The 24,430-nt window shown below is 35.4% G+C and overlaps 1 protein-coding gene across 1 annotated transcript in view; it reads left to right on the forward strand.

The window, feature by feature from the left end:
* The window catches only part of THSD7A (thrombospondin type 1 domain containing 7A), a 486,308-nt gene extending 480,948 nt beyond the window's left edge, over window positions 1-5,360 (forward strand). Inside the window, exons 27-28 of the mRNA XM_007982032.3 lie at window positions 373-460; window positions 1,153-5,360. Coding sequence (XP_007980223.3) covers window positions 373-460; window positions 1,153-1,237 — 173 coding nt within the window. The 3' untranslated portion in view covers window positions 1,238-5,360. The remainder of the gene's footprint in view (window positions 1-372; window positions 461-1,152) is intronic.
* Window positions 5,361-24,430: the final 19,070 nt, after the last annotated feature.

Below are 24,430 nucleotides of genomic sequence, written 5' to 3' on the forward strand. Positions count from 1 at the left end.
TTTCATCTTATCATTGCAATTCTCAAAATAGATTGAAAATCAGAAGAAAATGTTTATATAGCATTACACATGTATTGAGTTTGAAGTAAAATTGAGATGAAAGGCAGCTGAAGTTTTGACAAAGAAACTTGAAATCTGAAGTCAAACATTTATAACTTTTCAATTCAATTTTCCTTGATAATTTATCTTTAATGAAGCAGTATCTAACCCATAACAGCAGCTTTGCATTAATCATTAACTGTGCTGAAGCAATAATTCTTTTTGGGTTTTGAAAGAAATTGGTCATGTGTGACTGATCATTGGTCATCGTTAAAGACTGCCTCATGTATACCAGATTAATGTAAATTAATAACTAATATCTATTCTTCTTAGATGGGAGACTAAAGACCTGGGTTTACGGCGTAGCAGCTGGGGCATTTGTGTTACTCATCTTTATTGTCTCCATGATTTATCTAGCTTGGTGAGTGTTTAAATAATTAAAAATCCAAAGAGATACTTAATCATAACACAGAAACAGCAAACTAATGTCTCAAATAAGTTCTCTACATTTATCTGGTGTTCACATGAATTTCTAAATAAACATAGCTTTAGTACTAGATGGGCTAAAAGCTACCAAATCTGAACCATTTCGTTTCTAAAGATGAGCAAGAACTTGCTGCGGATCATCTTCTCGAGTGTGTTCTCTTGCATACTTTCAAGAGAATATTGCTTTGTACTGATTATGGCAAACTGTGGATTTTTATATTGAATTACTAATGGAGGAAGATATTACAGTAATACCTAATCTTATTCAACTATCTTTTAAAACATGCATTATTTATAAATTATGCATTATTTATAAAGGTTTCTGACCAAATGAAAATGACCCCACTATGATATTATTTCTGTTGTCAATACTAAAAGAATGCCACTTGGATAATTTATCTTTTGTAGGATAGTAAAACATTTGAAGCTTACTTAGAGTTTATTCAAAGCAAAAACTGAAATTCAAGGAGATCAGAAAATCAAATTCTAAGGTAGACTTTAGGCAATGCAGGCAATGAGGCAATTTTGGTTTATCAATTGGTTTTTACTTTATTTTTGCTTAACGCAATCAAATTTACAATTAGAAACTGATTTTCTTTCTCCTAATTTTAATGAATTGTTTTACAGCAAAAAGCCAAAGAAACCCCAAAGAAGGCAAAACAACCGACTGAAACCTTTAACCTTAGCCTATGATGGAGATGCTGACATGTAACATATAACTTTTCTGGCAACAACCAGTCTTGGATTTCTGACTTCATAGATGTCCAGAGGTCACAACAAATGTATCCAAACTGCGTGGATTAAAATATATTTTAATTTTTAAAAAGGGCATCATAAAGACAAGAGTGAAAATCATACTGCCACTGGAGATATTCCAGACAGTACCACTTACATAGAGACCATCAACCATGAGAATTATAGGAGATTTAGCTGAATACATGCCGCATTCTGAAAGTTTTATGTCATCTTTTCTGAAATCTACCAACTGAAAAATCACTTTCATCTCTAAAAAATAATGGTGGAATTGGCCAGTTAGGATGCCTGATACAAGACTGTCTGCAGTGTTAATCCATAAAACTTCCTAGCATGAAGAGTTTCTACCAAGATCTCCACAATACTATAGTCAAATTAACATGTGTACTCAGTTGAATGATACACATTATGTCAGATTATGTACTTGCTAATAAGCAATTTTAACAATGCATAACATATAAGCTCTAAGCTAAGCAGAAAATCCATTGAATAAATTCAACATCTTGGTGGTCAATGGTAGATTTTATTGACCTGCATTTTAGAGACGGAGCCTCTTTTTTAAGACTTCATTCTTGTCTCTCTCCAAAGTAAGAATGCTGGACAAGTACTAGTGTCTTAGAAGGAAGAGTCCTCAAGTTCAGTATTTTATAGTGGTAATTGTCTGGAAAACTAATTTACTTGTGTTAATACAATACGTTTCTACTTTCCCTGATTTTCAAACTGGTTGCCTGCATCTTTTTTGCTATATGGAAGGCACATTTTTGCACTATATTAGTGCAGCATGATAGGCGCTTAACCAGTATTGCCATAGAAACTGCCTCTTTTCATATGGGATGAAGACATCTGTGCCAAGAGTGTCATGAAGACATTTGCAAGTTCTTGTATCCTGAAGAGAGTAAAGTTCAGTTTGGATAGTAGCAAGATGAAATCAGCTATTACACCTGCTGTACACACACTTCCTCATCACTACAGCCATTGTGAAACTGACAACATGGCGGTAATTTAAGTGTTGAAGTCCCTAACCCCTTAACCCTCTAAAAGGTGGATTCCTCTAGTTGGTTTGTAATTGGTCTTTGAAGGCTGTTTATGACTAGATTTTTATATTTGTTATCTTTGTTAAGAAAAGAAAAGAAAAGAAAAAAAAAGGAACTGGTTGTCTTTTTAATTTTGAGCAGATGGAGAAAATAATGTATCAATGACTTTTGTAACTAAAGGAAATCAAAATTATATGTTGATTTTTCTTTCTCTCTAATTTGATTTCCTAGTTTCAGCTTGAATGTCTGTGTTGCAGGCAGTATTTCAAGATCCATAGTTTTTTGCCTTTCTCATTGGCAAAATTTGAAGCAATCTCTCCCATGTATGATTTCAAAACTAAAATTTTAAAAGAGAGAAATAAATATCTTGCCCAAGACTTCATTACATATCTAGACCAAGAGTGGCAAACTTTTTCTTTAAAGGACTATACAGAAAATATTTTCCAAAAGGTCTACGTTGCAACTTCTCAACTTTGCCATTCTGCTAATGCGATCTTAGTAAATAAAAGAATGAACATAACTGCTTTCCCATATAACTTTCCTTACAGAAACAGCGAGTAGGGCACCTTGGCAGGTCATATTTTGCTGACCCCTGGTCTGGATATTTTTAATGCTAACTCTCCATAGTGTCATCTTTCGTTTTCATTCATTTACCCACTGACTGTTCAATGTTCAAAGGTGAGAATTTACAGTCATTACATTTCCCACTGTACCAAGAGTAGCTATATTTTCTACTGATGTAGCCCTGGGAATGGCACAGTGGAACAATATTTAACTCAGCAGACTCCTTGCAAATGAAAGGAAAACTCAAAAGGTGCCATTAAAAAGCAATACCATTTTCAGGCAACATTATTGCAACAACCTTTGTGAGAGAGGAGGACACTAGCTTTTCAGGTTCTTTGAAAAATAGTATCACATGCTATTTTATCTTAAACAGCTGTGTTCCTGTAAGTGTTTTGGATTAGAAGGTATTTTACACTCATACTGGAGTATGAACTCCCCCTGCTGTTCATTAGAGTGTTTGCAAAGATTACAAAAGACATCAGGTTAGGATGTCATTGTCCCCAAAATGAAAATATTTGTATGTATTTCAATAAGAACTAAATGCAGTAAGCGCTAATTCCTTATTCAATATTCACTATATTAGGAAATGTAAATCATTTCAAAGAGAACAGGTAGGAAGATGAAAATTTTACTTTAAAGCAAGGATTTAAACAAAACCATAAAAACAAAATCCATTTTATCTGTTTTATTAAAGAGGAAGAAAAAATAATATTGTTACTCTAAAACTGTGATTGTCTATGTATATACTCAGGGGTCTTCCAAATAATCCTGAAGTTGATCTCTTTGAATAAAATAAAATCCATTTGTCCAAAATGGTTAAGAGAGAATCTGTTATGGTTACTTGAAAAATTCAGCTAACCCTCTTATAAAATGTGTGCAACACCTAATAATTTTTAAATGTGGGATAGAATACCTACTAAAGCTATACTGAAGATATTGTAAAATGTCACTAATTCAGAAAAGATTAGTATCATCCTACCTATAAGAATTAGAAAATCAAAATTATACAATGTTATGAAAAGTACAAGACATTTTATTCATATTGATTAGATTTTACAGCATATATGTGTGTATATATGTATATATATGTGTGTATGTGTATATATATACACACACACATATACACACACACAAAATTATATGAGAGAGGGGAAATTAGGTTCAACTTGACCTAATAGAGAACATATTGGAAGATCACTGTTAGGATAAATACATACTGGATAACCTCTTGTTAGAAAGGTGGAAAGAGGAGAATGTAGCAATCTGGCTATTTTGGACAAATGGAAGGTTACTATATTCATGTTTATAACATGAAAATGGCCTTATTTTTGTTTCTGGCATGAGACAATGTATCTGGCATGAGACAAAGTATTTTATTGGAATTTCATCAAAACCTTATTTTTCCTGTTCCTTCTAAAAATTTGGGAGGGGAATATAGTAGTAACTTCTCTATTGATACTTTCACCTTACCGAAGTGGTCTGTGAGGCCAAAAAGATGTAGAACTGCTGTTCCCTAGAATGAAGGTCTGTTTGGTTTTTTTAAAAAAGAGCAGAAAAAGTCTGACACAGTAGTATATGAGTTTGCCGGACTATTTCACTAGAAACCATGTAGAATAGAACTAACTGATCTCTTTTGAAAGGGGCTGATTTGCTTATTCATCAATACCTAATCCAATATATGGACTGTAATCTTATTCAAAGCCTTTTTTGAGGACACTACAGTGTAGCTTAAGTGAATTAAAAAAGAGTGCATAAAAGCATGTTTTAATTACTTATAACAAAGCACAAATTACTTCTAACAAGGCAAATATTTATTGACACGTAAAACTCTGCTAGGCACTGTAAAAAACAAAAGTTAGTAATGGCTTTTGTATACATAGGTACTTAAGACATCCAAAAGAAGGGAAAAATGCCTAATGAGTGAAGATAACACTGAAACCTGTTGACTTTTACTCTAGGTTTGTTTTTAGAGGGGGTTAGTATTTTCCCCTATGTAATATACATGTCTTTAGGCCATGGTATTAGGAGTTTGATTTTTCCCTGCCCCACCCTCAGGTAGGTGGCAGTGGTCACTGTAACTTAATCAGACCCCTGTTAAGCTTCTGGGCATTTCAAGATAAATTCATGTCTTCCTTCTCACAGGAACTGAATAGACCTCTCACACATTTATTTACCTCCCCCAACAACCTGTATATTTGGTTTTTTCTGATTATTTTCTTTGCTTGGTCTCTTTCTACTCTTAACAGCTATTCTTACCTACTTCCCACTAAACATGCCCAATTTTTTAATTAAAAAAAAGAGAAAAAGAGAGAGAGAATTCCTATATGTCCTTCCCTATTAGAATCTAAGTGTCACTCACTCAGAGTGTGAACATTCTGACCTACACCAAATCCACTGGTCAAAGAAATGAATAAAGAGAAAAGGAAAAATGTGGAAGGCGTGGAGGGAAAAAAAAAAAAAAGCCCTTTTCTGTAAAAATGTCCATGCCTACACTTGCTTTAGATCACCCCATATCCTCCTGTCTCCATCTCGAGTCTTTGTTCATATTCCACACCACAAGACAGTGAGGAAGGCCCGTGCTTTTCAGTACCATACGGAAGGGAGAGCCTGTTCTAAAGCTGACATGGGTCTGAACAGTACATGAGAAGCACAATTCCCAAATGATCTGGGATCTCCTGTTTATGAAAATATTACCAAAATTCAAGTGTGGGTTCTTCTATTTCCGCTCGAAAATTGAGGGTGTTGAAAGAACAGTCGTCCTTGAGCAAATCTGTGAGGAATCTTGTCGGAATGTGATCTTTCCTGGGACTAGTTTAGTTGTGAGAACTACATCTGCCTGTTCTGGGAATAAGAGTCTCCCCTGGTGCTGCCCTCAGGTGGTCCTGGCTGCAGGACAGGATTTCAGGTATCAGAAACTGGTGTGTGAGCCAAGCAAGTAGTTATCCTTTTATAAAAAGGATGGTTTGCAGTGTGTTATGATAATCTTATATCTAGCAGGGACACTGAAAAATGGTTATGTCTACATTATTAAATGAATAAAACTAATGCTAACCAGTTAATTTTGCATTTTTTTGTATGTTTCTACCAAGTCAGATCTTAAAAGTGGGCAGTATATGAAGAGATTTAGTTTGTGTGAGTCATGTTTTCAGTGATCAAAAATCTCTATATTATTTAGAATATAATTGTCAGTCTTGTGTTTTGTAGATTTATTCTGTTTTTAAGCCATAGTTTCTAGATTACCTACTTTTACCCTCAGTAAACTTTTCCCAACTATTTTTCAGAAATCTGTTTGTGTTTATTTTTAGAAAGTAAACATTTAGATTCCTTTTCTGGTACTTTTTTCTCCATTTCTATCACAGAGATTTGAAGAGATCAGTATCTATCATTGTAAAATATAACTTTATTAAATTTGCAATCTTTCTATAAATTATTATTCCCTGAATGTGTATTTTATGTTAACTACCTGAATATTTATTTTGTTTAAATAAGGAGGCAGCTGTCTAAGAATTTTTGTTAATATTACTTTGTAAATTGTGTAATGTAATTTATTTTACATTATGTACATTTCCTTTTTAACGCACAAAATGTCTATATACAATTAACTACAGATTTGCAAATAATGTCACTAAGCTTTATTCAGTCAATACAGATGGCATGTGAAGATGTAATATGCTTTTTTACATTTTCATATGGGTTATTTGTAAATAACTATATTGCTGACAAACATAAATACGGAAATCATTTTCATTCTAATCATGTGTATCTGTGTTTTGATTTGCACCAATTGCTTCTTAAATATGGATTAAAGTTTTTTTCCAGTGAATACCTAAATCCTTTTACCTACTGTATTGCCCTTTCCTGGGTCATATGACAAGTCCAATTTGAAAAGTTCAAGAAATGCAAACTTTTACTTTGAAAGTTGGCTGAGGCCACCAGGTGAATCATGGACAAAAGACCTCCTGGTTTCCAGTCAGTTCAAAAATGGCAGCAGCAGAGGATGGGGTAACTCTCTACAACAGACTACAGCTCTTCCCACCCAGTCAGTCATAAGGCACACCCCTCGCTGTCTCTTGTCCCTGTGTCTACCTACAAAAAAACCAAACCTAAAAGTCAAAGCAGAAGCTCACGCCTTAACACATTCAGGAAGGGACACACAACTTAGACAAGTTACTTCCGGGGTAGTTTGCAGTTAAAACATTTTCTGAAATAGCCATTTGCTAAAATATAAGTAAGTAGGGAACCATCTAAGCCCTCAATCTGTGAACCACTCAGAACATGTCGCTAGCCTACATGCTTGATGGAAAAATGATAATTTCCAGTCTTTTTATTTTCTGCATTACTCATTACAAGTGAAACTAGGTGAAAAAATTTTTCAAAGTATCACAGATTTTTTTCTAGATATCTGGACTTTCATAGTCAAATAGCTAACTTCGTTTTTTATTTTGTAATTCCAATTTATGCCCTACAAACACAAATATGAATATGACTAGTGTACATTTTATTTTTGCTGCTTCTGTGTCCCTAGTGATTCTTTCATTAATGTCTGTATATATTCCACAACACACACACTTCAATTTATACCCCCCATCAGTGTCAGTTACTCTGAAAAGATATTGTACGCATACAAAAATGCATAAATGTAGTCAGGCTTTCTGATATTGCAGTACTTTTATGTGACTTCCCTTCCCCCTTTCACCTTCTTCCATATCATCTCCCAGCCAAGTTAACTCAAGTTAACAATTTGATATGTATCCTCTCATATTTTTCTCCTTGATCATATGACATTATAAGTATGATAGTGGGGAGTGAGATGAGAGAGAGAGAGAAATGAGTGAATTTAGTAGATACAATTAGGAAACAGATTCATTTTTTTTTTCCTATTACTATTTTCTGACACTATAAAATGTCCTTCATCCTGTCTTTGGCAACACCTAAGGCAAATCCCATGGCTTTTTGATAACAATAAGAGTTATCAAAGTATCAGAGTTATCAAAGTTCCAATCCAGGCTAATCAAAACATCAATCCCTCTCATTGCATTCATCTCCTTGACTAGTAGCACATTTGAGCAGCTTTTCATCTTTTCATTTATGTCTGGCTATTTGGACTTGATCTTCTATTACATATAATTTTCAAATGGCAATTATGATGATGCCAATATGGTTGTTAATTTTAGGCCATCAACTAATTTTTATTTTATTATCTTTTGAGACAGAGTCTCATTCTGTTGCTCAGGCTTGAGTACAGTGGCGCAATCTTGGCTCACTGCAACCTCCGCCTCCCGGGTTCAAGCGATTCTCCTACCTCACTCTCCAGGACTGCAGGCATGTGCCACCACACCTGGCTATTATTTTGTATGTTTAGTAGCGAGGGGTTTTCACTGTGTTAGCCAGGATGGTCTCCATCTCCTGACCTCATAATCTGCCCACCTTGGCGAGGCATGACCCACTGCACCTGGCCCTAAACTTTAACTTTTCTGTAAAGAAGGAAAAATAAATTTGGGGATTCTATTTCCCTACAATCTTTTTTTTTTTTTTTTTTTGGTCATCTCAGGCAGGGGTTCCGCCACCATGGCTGTGGCCACCTCACTGTCCCCCTGCCTGTTGTGAAGCTGGATATTCTCTCTCTATCCTAGCTAGCCCCTATGCATGCACATTCCCACTCATGCTCACCCTTGAGCACAGTGTGGCTGGAAGTGATGAAGCTGGAGCCCAACCTTCTGTTAAACTACACATTCTCCTCAGAGCTTTGACATTTTTACTACCTCTACCTAGAAACTTCCCCTTGATATAGGCATGGCTGCTCCCCCACTTCATGCAAGTCTCTGTTCAAATGCCACCCCTCTGAGAAGCCTTCCTTGACTATCCCATCACTCTCTATTTTCCTGACCTTCTTTTGTTTTCTTCATGGCACCTGACATTACATATCTTCCTGTTGTTTTTTCCTCTCTCTCACACAATGAGAGAGGCCAGGTCTTTCTTTTGTTTCTTGCCTGGAATAATACCCAACACACAGTAAGAATTATGATTTCCTTTTGGGTGAATAAATGAACAAAAGAATTAGTGAAGTGCAAGGTTTATGACTAAAGAGTAGATAATAATAGCGGATTAATTATGAAGTGGCCACTAGGGTTAAAAAACCAACTAACTCATCCATAGCTTAAAGCTGTCGGTACTCTACTCTCATAAATATATCTTATATTGATTTCACTAGCCAGATATATATTACTCTAAACACTTAGAATGCACAATGCTGACAAGAACAGAACAGTAACAGAGCAGTTGAAGAAAGAAAAACAGTAACTGAGACTGGTATCATAGAGGAGTGACATTAAATACCTAAGGATACTCCAGTAAGATGTGGGCTCTGGGATTTATAAAACTGTATTGAAAACAGGGTCCGTAAAAGACATAATTCGATTTTAGTTTTCACTCAATTGTAATTTAAGTGAATTAAATTAATGGGAAATTATTCCAGGGGGAGTAGGCAAGATCGCTTGGAATACTGGAAAATTAAGCAAAGGACAATTTCAAATTCCTAAAAAGCCTTTGATCCAGGATATAAAAGCAGTCTGATTATACTATTCAGTCTTAAATAACATTAAATGATTTTATGATGTTAGTAATAATCAAATTATATACTATGTGCTTCAGAGAAAAAATAAAATGGAACAAACAGAATAGAGTAACAATTCAAAGTGCTTCCAAATTCCCTTAATTTGCTTTGAAACAATAGAAGAGGACATTCAACAACCATGTAAATACTTTAATAGACCATTTAAAATCCATTTCTTGTCGAAAACAATCTCTTGATTTCCTTGAGAGGTAAAAAGAATTTCAAAATCAGAGTCAGCCAGAAAATACTACAGAGGGAAAGTCAATGTGTTAGTGGATAGTGTGGACCTGTGTCCCAGTCTTTTATAAACACAGTGAGTTTAGTGAGAATCCTGTCACACCACATCCCCAGTGACCCTCCAGCGGCTATGCTGACAGCTGAAGTATAACTGTACCCCTTCACAATTTATCTTTATAAAAGGTGCACGCGTTTACAATATTTGTCTGCTGGCAGGGGGTTATTTTTAATGTTTATCACGTTGTACAATTTGTTTCCCAAAGGGTATAGGCCTTTTCTTCTGATGACACTGCCTTGCTCTCTATGGGGGAAAAAATGATTTACAAAATAAGGCGAGTAGAAAAGTATCCTGGTTGTAGAAGGAGGTATAGTGGACAGGATAATAATTGGAGACTTATATAAATGACCCTTAAAATTAATTTTGGTATGCTCTTGAATTCTAATCTCTATATGGAATAATCCATAGGAAAATCAAATTAAAACGTCTCCTACAATGATAGACTGAGGCTATGTCTGGTAGTGATCATGATATAAATGCATGCTGCAAAAACATTACGGCAACATTTGTTCAGTGATAAAAACTAAAGAGGCCTTTGATACAATTCTCTTTAGAATAGGCATCATATTGGCTTTCAAAAATCAATTCCTAGCCAGAAAGATTTAAATGTAATTATGGGTTCACAATGAAAGTAGATGTAGCAATAAATTGGTACATTATCTTACTTAAATGATAATACCAAGTGTAGGCACAGTCCATTGGTATGGAAGTATTAAGAGCAATACCTACCACTGACAATAGTCAGATCCTGCATATTTTACAAAGTTTGTTAGGAAAAGGAAACCAAGAAAAGACTAAAAACCTCTATTGAAAGTTCTGTCAGGATATGGGAAGAGGGCCCAAAGAACAAAGAAGAAAATATAATAAGTAGCTTTTGAACTTACCAAAAAGATTCTCATGAGCATTTATAATTAAAGAAATGTTATTTAAAACAATGACGCAATGGATGGGGAAAATAAAATTTGACAATCCACTATCTTATCAAGTATATAAGAAAAACAGTATCATTCTTTTTTATTTCTAGTTGAGGTAGTATTAATTGATAATCAAGTCAATAAAGGGCAATGTAAATACTATTTTTAATTATAAATAAACATATCCTTTAACCTAGTAATTCCACTTCTAAAAACTGACCCCAATGTCTAGAAATAGGTTGACAGATGATAATGATTTGTGTGTTATATATACATGTGCGCATGTGTGAATACAGAAGTGATATATAATATAAAACATGCACAATAATACAAGGACATGTGTTGTATCATGTTGGTATTTGCTAAAGTATGGAAACAACATAAGTGGACAGAGACACTGTCCACTGTGTTTTGTGGATGAAAAGTTTAAACAAATAACACAAGATCTTGTCTATAAGATCTTATTTCTGTCTTTAATTTGTCAGAATTGGGGACTGGTAAAATTAGTAAGAAATCTCAGCACTTATACATATTCAAAAAATATTTCTTAGTTATCTTTTTGAAATGGCCTTCAAGCTGTTTATTTTTAATGCTTCAAACTATTTTTTTCTTTTTTTTTTTTTTGAGGCAGGGTCTCGCATGTGCCCAGTGCAATGGCAAAATAAGCTCACTACAGCCTTGACCTCCTAGGCTCAAGCAATCCTCCTACCTCAGCCTCCCAAGTAACTGGGACTATAAACACACGCCACCACACCTGGCTAATTTTTTGTTGTTGTTATTGGAAGAGACAGGCTCTTGCAATGTTGCCAAGACTGGTCTTGAACTCCTGGGCTCAAGCCATCCACCCATCTCAGTCCCCCCAAGCGCTGGGATTACAGGCATGAGTGACCACACCCAGCCTGATACAAAATATTGATTGGAAGTTGAGAGTCAAGATCTTTGATGTAGTATAAAACTCAAAAATGTTTACTCCTAATCATGTATTTTAAGGCCAATTTAAAAAGCAATCATAAATGAGGATCCTTCTATATAAATAAAAGTAAAAATGATGCTAAATATTTGTCATTTTGGAATGGACCTTTTTTTCTGCCTAAGTCCCTATCTTCCAAAATAATTTTAATTTTTTTAACCCTCTGGCTCATTGTTGCTAATGTGAAACTGTACTTTGGATGTGCCAAAGGAATAACAAAAAGGAATTATCTTACATTTAAGCAATTGCCTGAAGTTAAATTTAATAAACTGAAAAAAAAAATGTTTCTAGCAGCATAATTTATAATCCTTTGGGTATATACCCAGTAATGGGATGGCTGGGTCATATGGTACATCTAGTTCTAGGTCCTTGAGGAATCGCCATACTGTTTTCCATAATGGTTGAACTAGTTTACAATCCCACCAACAGTGTAAAAGTGTTCCTATTTCTCCACATCCTCTCCAGCACCTGTTGTTTCCTGACTTTTGAATGATCGCCATTCTAACTGGTGTGAGATGGTATCTCATTGTGGTTTTGATTTGCATTTCTCTGATGGCCAGTGATGATGAGCATTTTTTCATGTGTCTGTTGGCTGTATGAATGTTTTCTTTTGAGAAATGTCTGTTCATATCCTTTGCCCACTTTTTGATGGGGTTGTTTTTTTCTTGTAAATTTGTTTGAATTCTTTGTAGGTTCTGGATATTAGCCCTTTGTCAGATGAGTAGATTGCAAAAATTTTCTCCCATTCTGTAGGTTGCCTGTTCACTCTGATGGTAGTTTCTTTTGCTGTGCAGAAGCTCTTTAGTTATGCTGCTATAAAGACACATGCACACGTATGTTTATCGCAGCACTATTCACAATAGCAAAGACTTGGAATCAACCCAAATGTCCATCAGTGACAGACTGGATTAAGAAAATGTGGCACATATACACCATGGAATACTATGCAGCCATAAAAAAGGATGAGTTTGTGTCCTTTGTAGGGACATGGATGCAGCTGGAAACCATCATTCTTAGCAAACTATCACAAGAACAGAAAACCAAACACCGCATGTTCTCACTCATAGGTGGGAACTGAACAATGAGATCACTTGGACTCGGGAAGGGGAACATCACACACCAGGGCCTATCATGGGGAGGGGGGAGGAGGGAGGGATTGCATTGGGAGTTATACCTGATGTAAATGACGAGTTGATGGGTGCAGCACAGCAACATGGCACAAGTATACATATGTAACAAACCTGCACGTTATGCACATGTACCCTACAACTTAAAGTATAATAATAATAAATAGATTTTAAAAAAATGTTTCTGAAACATTAGTGGGAACAGCTAAAAATAAAATAAAATAAAATAAAATAAAATAAAAAAGTCCTTTTTCTGTCTGTAGTGGTCAGTGCTTAACAAATAATGAGCAAAACTTTTGCAGCTCATGTGGACTTAGAAAACTTGGAAGTTCAGAGAACTGATTGTCTTTCTGATTAGATATCCAGACTCAATTTTTGAGGCTAATAAGTAGGTAGAGGGAAAAGGTACATCAAAGACCTCTGGGGGAAAAAAAAAATGGAACAAATGCTTGCCTAATTGGATTATTGCTATGTATCTCCCAAAACATCCTGTTAGAACTTGGCTGTGAAAAATAAGAACAACAAACACTTCAGAAGCTTTTGTCTTTCATCCAGGAATAGTTGGAGGAAGTTGAAAAATATGGGAAACCTAGTATCAGTGGTCAATCCAAGGACAGGTGTAATGAGAATGTTATTTACCACATGAAAAGACTTAGTTCTAACATTCCTCAATTGCTTCACTAATGTGATAACTGCTGGCAAACTATATTTATACTACAGTATAGAGGGAATTGCAGACAATTAAAGCTGAGAGTCTGAGAAAACCATCTTCTCTCAAACAAATGAGAAGACATGGTGTAAGTATTCACTGAATACAGGCAGTGGCATGTGGCATGCATCTCTACCCATTCATTCATTCCATAATAATTATTGAGAATCTATTATATGCCAGACACCATCCTAGGCTTTGAAGATATAGTTGAAAAGAAAAATGACAAAAATTGTGTTTATGGAGCATACAGTCCAATGAGGGGAAAGAGACAATAAAGAAACAAGGAACTGCAATATACTGGTTAGTGGGAAAATGCCATTGAGAAAAATTAAGTAGGGTAAAAATGTTAAGAAGTGCCACAACATGGAAGAAGAAGTCCCCCGATCTGGGCACATTAAGAAGAAATGTAAAGGATATGACAATTGAGAGAAACAGAGGTCCCAGGCAGTGAGCATTATGTGCAAAGTCCCTGAAGGGGGATCATGATTTGCTCATTATAGAATTATACAACAAATCCTACATGGATGAGAAAATTCTGCCTAAGAATAATAGTGGGTTGCTCAACTGGGAAACATTCTCCATCATCTCCTTAGATATTATGCAATATGTTGATGCTTCAGTTAGAAACTTCATGGAAAAAAGACAGATTAGACTGAGAAAACTGAGATTCCAGAGTCAGAACCACCCCAACTTTCTATTACCATAATGAAACATCTCTGCATCTCTTCTAAATATATCAAAATGTTCTTGGTATGTTTGGAAAAATGCCGTAAATGTTAAAAGAAAAAAATGGTCTACTCTTAGAAATCATAGGCAATAAAGACTTTGAGAAATATTTTTAATTATAGTATTCAAGTTTGTTAATAAGGAAAAGATATGGACATACAAGAAATTTAGCAATATATATCGATCTTAAAATGTTAATGCCCTTTGACCATGTAATTCCACTTTAGCAATCCTAAGTAAATTATTCAATATGATAAACTTTTATGCACTTCATTGCAACATTACAGATATTGGTTGAAAATATATGTTCAATCATACACATGAAAAAACTCATACTTAAGAGAAATCTACGAATTTAAGGAATATGGGATAGTATGCGATTTTCCCAGTTCTTTTTGAAAATATACTGGAGGGAAAGCCCTATAAGTATAAAAAAATGGGGTAATAGCCTCAGTGTTTTTAGTTCTAGTTGAATACATCAAAGAATTTATTTCTGAGAATAAAACCTATAAAGGTACAAAATGTGGTAATGTGTTCATTTCTCTTAGATACACTAAAAGACATACTAATGCCCACTGAAGGTGGGTCGCAAATACAAGAATGTACTCTTGATTGAAAACCTAGTAGTTTGCAAAACATAGGAAAGTTTTAATTTTAATGATTATTTTTAAAGTCATATGGAAACACCCACTGGAAAGAAATCTCATAAATGTAAGTAATTTGGAAAGCTTCATGCAAATTAAATATTGCATAATGCCCAAAAATGCACATGGATGAAATGTTATGTAAGTCATAAATACATTGTGCTTCTCAGTGACTCATTCTTAGGGAGGGTCTCTAGTCTATAGATTTCTACTTCTTTTGCAAGGAAACAGGTGAGAATTCTGTAGATATTCTTTAACCAAGAGTACACAAATTTAATAGGTAGTTTTTTGTTCTTAAGTCAGTTAATAAAAAATTTTTTTCATTCATCTAAAAAGGTGTTGGATCCATGGGTGAATTGAAATCAACTTCTAACATATAGGTTAAGATGGATTTTATATAACTTTTTAATTGTTCTGTGATTAAATAAGTATTGATTGTTGAGATTTTCTTACTGTATATCGCAAGTGTTGGTTATCCCTCATTTATTATATATACTCCACGTTTTTTATTAGAAAAACTACTCTTCTTTGTCACAAATAATTTTACTCTATATTCTTTGCTAACAGAATTAGTATCAAATTATAAGTATGTAAAGTTTAGTGTATAGTCTCATATGAATTATTATCATTTCTTGTACTTTATCCTTTGTGACTCCGTTATTTGGATAGTTCACTCTGAATTAAAAAGAGAAGTGTGTGTGTGTGTGTGTGTGTGTGTGTGCATTCAATCTTAGGGGATGTTAGAGGAAATATGTTACATTCATATTGAAACACTGAAAATTCTAAATTTTATGCTGATTTTCAATTTTATGTTAGTGAAGAATTTTGACATGGAAAAGGTTTATAATGTTCACTGAAAAGCAGCAGGATACAAAACATTGCACATGGTAAAAATATACTTCAGCATGGCCCCATGCCATAATGCAATGTAAACGGGAACTTGGAAAGAGAAGGCCTGGGTTCCAGCTCGTGTTCATCACTTATCAGCTTGGTGTCTGAGAGCAAGTCACTGAGCCTCTCTACACTTAGGTTTTCTCTTCTATATAAGCAGAAGAGAATAACACCAATTCTGCCTTCCTTATAAAATTATAAATAAAAATAAAATAATATGAATACATTTAATATGTTTTATAAACGCTATTATGATTGGTGTAATCTTCCTTCAAACATTTTTAGAGTTTTAATATTATACCACAGAGTTTGAACTTAAGGCATTTTAAGCTGAAAATTAAATAGAAAAATAACTTTGGCAGCCATCAGGGCAAGCAAGGTTGGAAACTAATTAGAAGACTACTGCATTGGTTCAGAAAAAATAAAATGAGAGCTGAAGAAAGAGGAAGTAGTAATAGATATGAGAGGAGGATTTCATCAAGATATGTTAATGAGTTTGAATTGGTAGCACTTGATAACCTTTTGGATGAAGAGATTGATAAAAAGATAATTCCCAGGTGCCAGCTTAATTATCCATTTACTAAGACTGACAGTGTAGAATAAAGATTGCATTTGGGAGCAATTATTAAGTTTCAGGTGACTGTAGGACATCCAAGCAGACCTATACAAGGAGGATACTATACACTGGAGTCTAAACTCAATAGAAGGCCGGGTACAGTGGCTCACGCCTGTAATCCTAGCACAATGGGAGACCAAGGCAGTCAGATCATTTGAGGTCAGGAGTTCAAGACCAGCCTGGCCAACATGGTGAAACCCTGTCTCTACTAAAAATACAAAAAAATGAGCCAGGCATGGTGGCACCCACCTCTAATCCCAGCTACCCAGCAGGCTGAGGCACGAGAATCGCTTGAACCCAAGAGGCAGAGGTTGCAGTGACCCGAGATTGCACCACTGCACTCCAGCCTGGGTGACAGTGTGGGACCCTGTCTCAAAAAAATAATAAAAAACACAAACTTAATTGAGAAGTTCAAAATTGTAGATTCAGAATTTGTAAGTCATCAGCCCTCAGTTAAATAAGAAGCAGTCAGAGTGCTGTGTAGAGAGACAACCCTGAAAAACACAAATATTTAATGGATGAAAATACAGAGACAAATCTGCAAAGGATAACATTAATGTAGAAATGAAAGAGAACAAGGAGAGAGTGATATAAAGGCCAAGGATAAGAAAAGAACTTGTCAAAATATTGCAGAGAAGGCAAAATGAGATGAAGACTAGAATGTATTATATTTGGTGCTTGGGTCATTGCTGACTTTTGTCAGAGCTGGGTGAGTTGAGGGGTGGCTACAGAAGCTTGTGGAAGGGCAAGTTGTAGGTGAGGAAGTGAAGACATTTTATAAATAGTTCTTTTGAGAGTATTGGCTAGTGGGACAGATAGGACATCTCCCTAAATAAATGAAATACATGAGAGAGCAATAAAAATACATGTGATTTAGTATAGAAGGTAAAAGGAGACAGTTGCTATTAAAGATACAATTATTTGTTTTAAGTTTACTCCATTAACTGAACTAAGAGTTTAGCATGCATCATTATCTCATTTTCACAGTGCTTCAAAGAGGTAATATAGCATCAATTGTAAAATGATAATATTGAGACTTGGATGACAAAGCAGGCATGCCTGTAAGCCTCCAGGGCCTGTCCTCTTAACCACTGGACTGTGCCAATTATAAGTTTATTGAGCTGAAGTCTTCAGCCTAAAAATGTTAAATGAGTCTCAGTTTATCTTCTAGAACTACAGAGAATAATTCATATCTTTTCCCATATTACAGATTGAGCATCCCTAATCTGAAAATCTGAAATTTGGAATGCTCAAAAATCCAAGATTTTTTGAGAGTCCATGTGATGCTCAAAGCAAATGCATATTGAAACATTTCAAATTAGGTATGCTCAACTTGTAATTATATAATATCAATATCCCAAAATTATAAAAATTCAAAATCCAAAACATTTCTAGTCCCAGACATTATGTATTATTCGTTGTAAAGACGAATAAAGGTATACTCAACCTTTATTCATCTTTAAGTGTTTAAAGAAAAGTTCCCATGATATCCCACACCTCCTTCTCAAGCAAAATATCCCTGATTCCATCATGGTTCTTCAGATAACTTTAATTTCTATCTAAGCTTGCCTTTAATACACAAAGATTTGAGGTTCACAGACTTCTTATAATTCCAGTCATCCCACTCCAGACATTCTCTATTCTATCACTCTTCTTGGGATAAAATGCCCAGAACTAAATATGACACACTAGATGAGGACAAACCATCCTTGTTCTAGCCACAAAATACCAGTAAAAGCACACTAAGATTATATTCACACCTTTTGGTACATAGTCTTCTTTCAAACAACTAAGACTCCTAAATTTTCCTATTCTCATGAAGGAAAGTTATAAATTCTTTTCAATATTACATTCTATTACTATAATATTACAGAGTTCATTATTTTTCATTGATATACCATCGTTTGCATTTATCTATTACATGATTTTAGTTTTATTTTCCAGTCTCTGCCTTTTAAGAAATATTGGAGACTTGTCTATAAACCAATATATTATTTGTCTCCATCTTTGTGCCCTTTGTGGGTATAATGCACACTTTTCTGTCTTCATCCAATACATCCATACTATTTGAAAGTATAAAACAAATCCTGAATCAATACTGAATTTATTGAGCGTTTTTAGCATGAAGGGCTGTTGAATTTTGTCAAAAGCCTTTTCTGCATCTATTGAGATAATCATGTGGTTCTTGTCTTTGGTTCTGTTTATATGCTGGATTATGTTTATTGATTTGTGTATGTTGAACCAGCCTTGCATCCCAGGGATGAAGCCCACTTGATCATGGTGGATAAGCTTTTTGATGTGCTGCTGAATCCGGTTTGCCAGTATTTTATTGAGGATTTTTGCATCGATGTTCATCAGGGATATTGGTCTAAAATTCTCTTTTTTTGTTGTGTCTCTGCCAGGCTTTGGTATCAGGATGATGTTGGCCTCATAAAACGAGTTAGGGAGGATTCCCTCTTTTTCTATTGATTGGAATAGTTTCAGAAGGAATGGTACCAGCTCCTCTTTGTACCTTTGGTAGAATTCAGCTGTGAATCCATCTGGTCCTGGACTTTTTTTGGTTGGTAGGCTATTAATTATTGCCTCAATTTCAGAGCCTGCTATTGGTCTATTCAGGGATTCAACTTCTTCCTGGTTTAGTCTTGGGAGAGTGTAAGTGTCCAGGAAATTATCCATTTCTTCTAGATTTTCTAGTTTATTTGCGTAGAGGTGTTTATAGTATTTTCTGATGGTAGTTTGTATTTCTGTGGGGTCGGTGGTGATATCCCCTTTATCATTTTTTATTGTGTCTATTTGATTTTTCTCTCTTTTCTTCTTTATTAGTCTTGCTAGCAGTCTGTCAATTTTGTTGATCTTTTCAAAAAACCAACTCCTGGATTCATTGATTTTTTGGAGGGTTTTTTGTGTTTCTATCTCCTTCAGTTCTGCTCTGATCTTAGTTATTTCTTGCCTTCTGCTAGCTTTTGAATGTGTTTGCTCTTGCTTCTCTAGTTCTTTTAATTGTGATGTTAGAGTGTCAATTTTAGATCTTTCCTGCTTTCTCTTGTGGGCATTTAGTGCTATAAATTTCCCTCCACACACTGCTTTAAATGCGTCCCAGAGATTCTGTTATGTTGTATCTTTGTTCTCATTGGTTTCAAAGAACATCTTTATTTCTGCTTTCATTTCGTTATGTACCCAGTAGTCATTCAGGAGCAGGTTTTTCAGTTTCCATGTAGTTGAGCGGTTTTGATTGAGTTTCTTAGTCCTGAGTTCTAGTTTGATTGCACTGTGGTCTGAGAGACAGTTTGTTATAATTTCTGTTCTTGCACATTTGCTGAGGAGTGTTTTACTTCCAATTATGTGGTCAATTTTGGAATAAGTGCGATGTGGTGCTGAGAAGAATGTATATTCTGTTGATTTGGGGTGGAGACTTCTGTAGATGTCTATTAGGTCTGCTTGCTGCAGAGATGAGTTCAATTCCTGGATATCCTTGTTAACTTTCTGTCTCGTTGATCTGTCTAATGTTGACAGTGGAGTGTTGAAGTCTCCCATTATTGTTGTATGGGAAAAGAGGACACAAACAAATGGAAGAACATACCATGCTCATGGATAGGAAGAATCAATATTGTGAAAATAGCCATACTGTCCAAGGTTATTTATAGATTCAATGCCATCCCTATCAAGCTACCAATGAGTTTCTTCACAGAATTGGAAAAAACTGCTTTAAAGTTCATATGGAACCAAAAAAGAGCCCACATCTCCAAGACAATCCTAAGTCAAAAGAACAAAGCTGGAGGCATCACACTACCTGACTTCAAACTATACTACAAGGCTACAGTAACCAAAACAGCATGGTACTGCTACCAAAACAGAGATATAGACCAATGGAACAGAACAGAGTCCTCAGAAATAACACCACACATCTACAGCCATCTGATCTTTGACAAACCTGAGAGAAACAAGAAATGGAGAAAGGATTCCCTATTTAATAAATGGTGCTGGGAAAATTGGCTAGCCTAAAGTAGAAAGCTGAAACTGGATCCTTTCCTTACTCCGTATACGAAAATTAATTCAAGATGGATTAGAGACTTAAATGTTAGACTTAATACCATAAAAACCCTAGAGGAAAACCTAGGTAATACCATTCAGGACATAGGCACGGGCAAAGACTTCATGTCTAAAACACCAAAAGCAACGGCAGCAAAAGCCAAAATTGACAAATGGGATCTCATTAAACTAAAAAGCTTCTGCACAGCGAAAGAAACTACCATCAGAGTGAACAGGCAACCTACAGAATGGGAGAAAATTTTTGCAATCTACTCATCTGACAAAGGGCTAATATCCAGAACCTACAAAGAATTCAAACAAATTTACAAGAAAAAAACAAACAACCCCATCAAAAAGTGGGTAAAGGATATGAACAGACATTTCTCAAAAGAAGACATGCATACAGCCAACAGACACATGAAAAAATGCTCATCATCACTGGCCATCAGAGAAATGCAAATCAAAACCACAATGAGATACCATCTCACACCAGTTAGAATGGCGATCATTCAAAAGTCAGGAAACAACAGGTGCTGGAGAGGATGTGGAGAAATAGGAACACTTTTACACTGTTGGTGGGATTGTAAACTAGTTCAACCATTATGGAAAACAGTATGGCGATTCCTCAAAGATCTAGAACTGGATGTGCCATATGACCCAGCCATCCCATTACTGGGTATATACCCAAAGGATTATAAATCATGCTGCTATAAAGACACATGCACACGTATGTTTATTGCGGCACTATTCACAATAGCAAAACTTGGAATCAACCCAAATGTCCATCAGTGACAGACTGGATTAAGAAAGTGTGGCACATATACACCATGGAATACTATGCAGCCATAAAAAGGATGAGTTTGTGTCCTTTGTGGGGACACGGATGCAGCTGGAAACCATCATTCTTAGCAAACTATCACAAGAACAGAAAACCAAACACCGCATGTTCTCACTCATAGGTGGGAACTGAACAATGAGATCACTTGGACTCGGGAAGGGGAACATCACACACCGGGGCCTATCATGGGGAGGGGGGAGGGGGGAGGGATTGCATTGGGAGTTATACCTGATGTAAATGACGAGTTGATGGGTGCTGACGAGTTGATGGGTGCAGCACAGCAACATGGCACAAGTATACATATGTAACAAACCTACACGTTATGCACATGTACCCTAGAACTTAAAGTATAATAATAATAAAAAATAAAAAAATAAAAAAAAAACAAATCCTGAATACCTCTCAGAGACTGTCATTCATTAAGTAAATATTTATCAAGAAAAGGCTTCTAGGGCCAGGCACAGTGGCTCATGCCTGTAATCCCAGCACTTTGGGAGGCTGAGGCAGGAGGATCACTTGAGGCCAGGAGTTTGAGACCAGCCTGGACTACATAGCGGGACCTCAATTCTACAAAAAAATAAAAAAGAGAGAGAGAGAGATTTCTAGGGTATTGGTAATGTTCTGTTTCATTACTGGTGCTTAAATGAGAGAGGTTCACATTAGGATAACACATTGAGCTAAATATGTATAATTTGTGCAACAGAACAGAGTTCAAAAATCCAGATACATTTAGTTTATAATAAAAGTGTTAATTCAAATAAGGAAAAGAGTAATTACTTAATAAGTAGTATTATAGAGACAACTAATAATCATCTGGAGGAAAAAACCCTGAATAATTTTTTAAATTATACTTTAAGTTCTGGGGTACATGTGCAGAATGTGCAGGTTTGTTACATAGGTATACACATGCCATGGTGGTTTACTGTACCCACCAACCCATCATCTACACTAGGTATTTCTCCTAATGCTAGCCTTCCCCAAGCCCCCCACCCCCTGACAGGTCCCAGTGTGTGATCTTCCCCTCCCTGTGTCCATGTGTTCTCATTGTTCAACTCCCACTTATGAGTGAGAACATGCAGTATTTGGTTTTCTGTTCTTGTGTAAGTTTGCTGACAATGATATTTGCCAGCTTCATCCATGTCCCTGCAAAGTACATGAACTCATCCTTTTTTATGGCTGCATAGTATTCCATGGTGTATATGTGCCACATTTTCTTTATCCAGTCTATCATTGATGGGCATTTGAAAACCCTGAATAACTTTAAGGTTTATTTTTACAGTTTTATTTTTCTGTTTATTTTTCCTTTACCAGCTTGTGGTTTCTAGTCTGCAAATGGCAGAAATTTTTGCCTGTAACATTGCAATGTTGCAACATAGTTTTGCATATTCTGATTTAAATGAGTATTTCAATGACATTGTCATTTGCTTATTTTTCATTTTCCTTATTGATTAATTTGAAAGCACACATTTCCTCATACTTAAAAAAAATTTCTAAAAAAAAGAAATGTTATAGTCAAATAAATTGATTCCTAGCAGAAATGTTAATCCAAAAGTCTGCCTTTACAACCCCAGAGGGTACATTCCTTTACTCATTGATTCATTAACAGATATTTATTGTGTATCTAATATATTCCAGGCCATGTGCTAGACTCTGGAGACACCAGTGATGAAAAATCGTGATCCCTTTTTTAAAAGAATTTTTATTCTTGTAGGTTTTTGGGTAACAGGTGGAATTTGGTTACATGAGTAAGTTCTTTATTGGAAATTTGTGAGATTTTAGTGAACCCATCATCCGAGCAGTATACACTGAACTCAGTTTTGTAGTCTTTTATCCCTTAATCCCCCTCCCACCCTTTTACCCGTGTCCCCAGGGTGGGAGCTAAGCAATGAGGATGCAAAGGCATAAGAATGATACGATGGACTTAGGAACTCACGATCCATCTCTTAATGGGATTCAAGGGTGGGAGCTAAGCAATGAGGATGCAAAGGCATAAGAATGATATGATGGACTTAGGAACTCACGATCCGTCTTTTAATGGGATTCAAGATCCATTGAGAACTTTGTCAGGAGAAAGATAACTTGAGACAGAATAAAGAATCGTTCTCTGACTAAATGTTGACACTTAATGTTAAAAATAAATAAAATTGATGAAATGTTCATTTTTTATAAAATCAGTTGGGAATATCAAAAGAGTTATAAACTTAAAATGTGCTTTTGGTTCAAGAAGATAGTAGGAAAAGTAATAAACTTTTTTAAAAGCATTAATTTATTAAGTTTAATAAACTAAAATTGATATTTGATTCATATTTTCCCAAAGTGAAGAAAATACCACAACGTCTTTCATGTACCAATCAGGTTACCTGTTTCTACAACCTGAGAAAATAAAAGCAGTCCTCTTCCTTGGGTTGTTTCCTAAGAACTCCAACCACTCCTCACCTTTAGTCAGGACTGCTCCGAAGGATGCCCCACTACATGCCAGCAATCTCAAAGCAAGTGGAATAAGGAAATAAGACTTCAACCCCTCACCCCATTCCAGATGCCCAGAGTCTATAAAAGATTATTTCATTTCGCACATTAATTAGATCACTTTAATTTCATGGAGTTATTTCAAAGCATCTGCTAGGTTCTGTGTAGCTGCAAAACAACCTTAAAAGGTGTATGGCATACCAAACCAAAAGGAATGGATAGCAGGGACAGGTAGGGGAAGGCCACAGTGAAAAGCATAGGCTACCTGATGAACCACTCTCCCTGGGTGCTCAAAATGTCAAAGAGGTTCATGTGCTAGTCTTGGGGAGACCCCCAAGAGAATAGATTTAGCATGCCCATATACTCAGATGTCATCATGGTACAGAAAGAACTAGGAAGAAAATAGACAATCTTAAAGACTGAATTTTTTCATCACAGAAAAAGTGAACAATGCTTAAGGAACTATTAAAATTATTAGATCAGTTTATATTTTAAATCAGATAATATAAAAAGTTAATTTTTCTCAGAGGTGAGATGAGCTGTAAGCAAAATAAAAATAAGGAGGATTTAAAATCTGTTGAAGTTTAAAATTTGTAAATCTGTTGGAATTTGTTACATTACCACGCTGAACTAAAAGCCAGTCTTCACTGATCAGTGGGAGTGTTTCCTATATTTACATATTAAGATACAGTTCCCTTAAGGCTTTGATTGGC

The sequence above is a fragment of the Chlorocebus sabaeus genome, chromosome 21 (genome assembly GCF_047675955.1).
Source record: "Chlorocebus sabaeus isolate Y175 chromosome 21, mChlSab1.0.hap1, whole genome shotgun sequence".
In the NCBI taxonomy this organism is placed as follows: domain Eukaryota; kingdom Metazoa; phylum Chordata; class Mammalia; order Primates; family Cercopithecidae; genus Chlorocebus; species Chlorocebus sabaeus.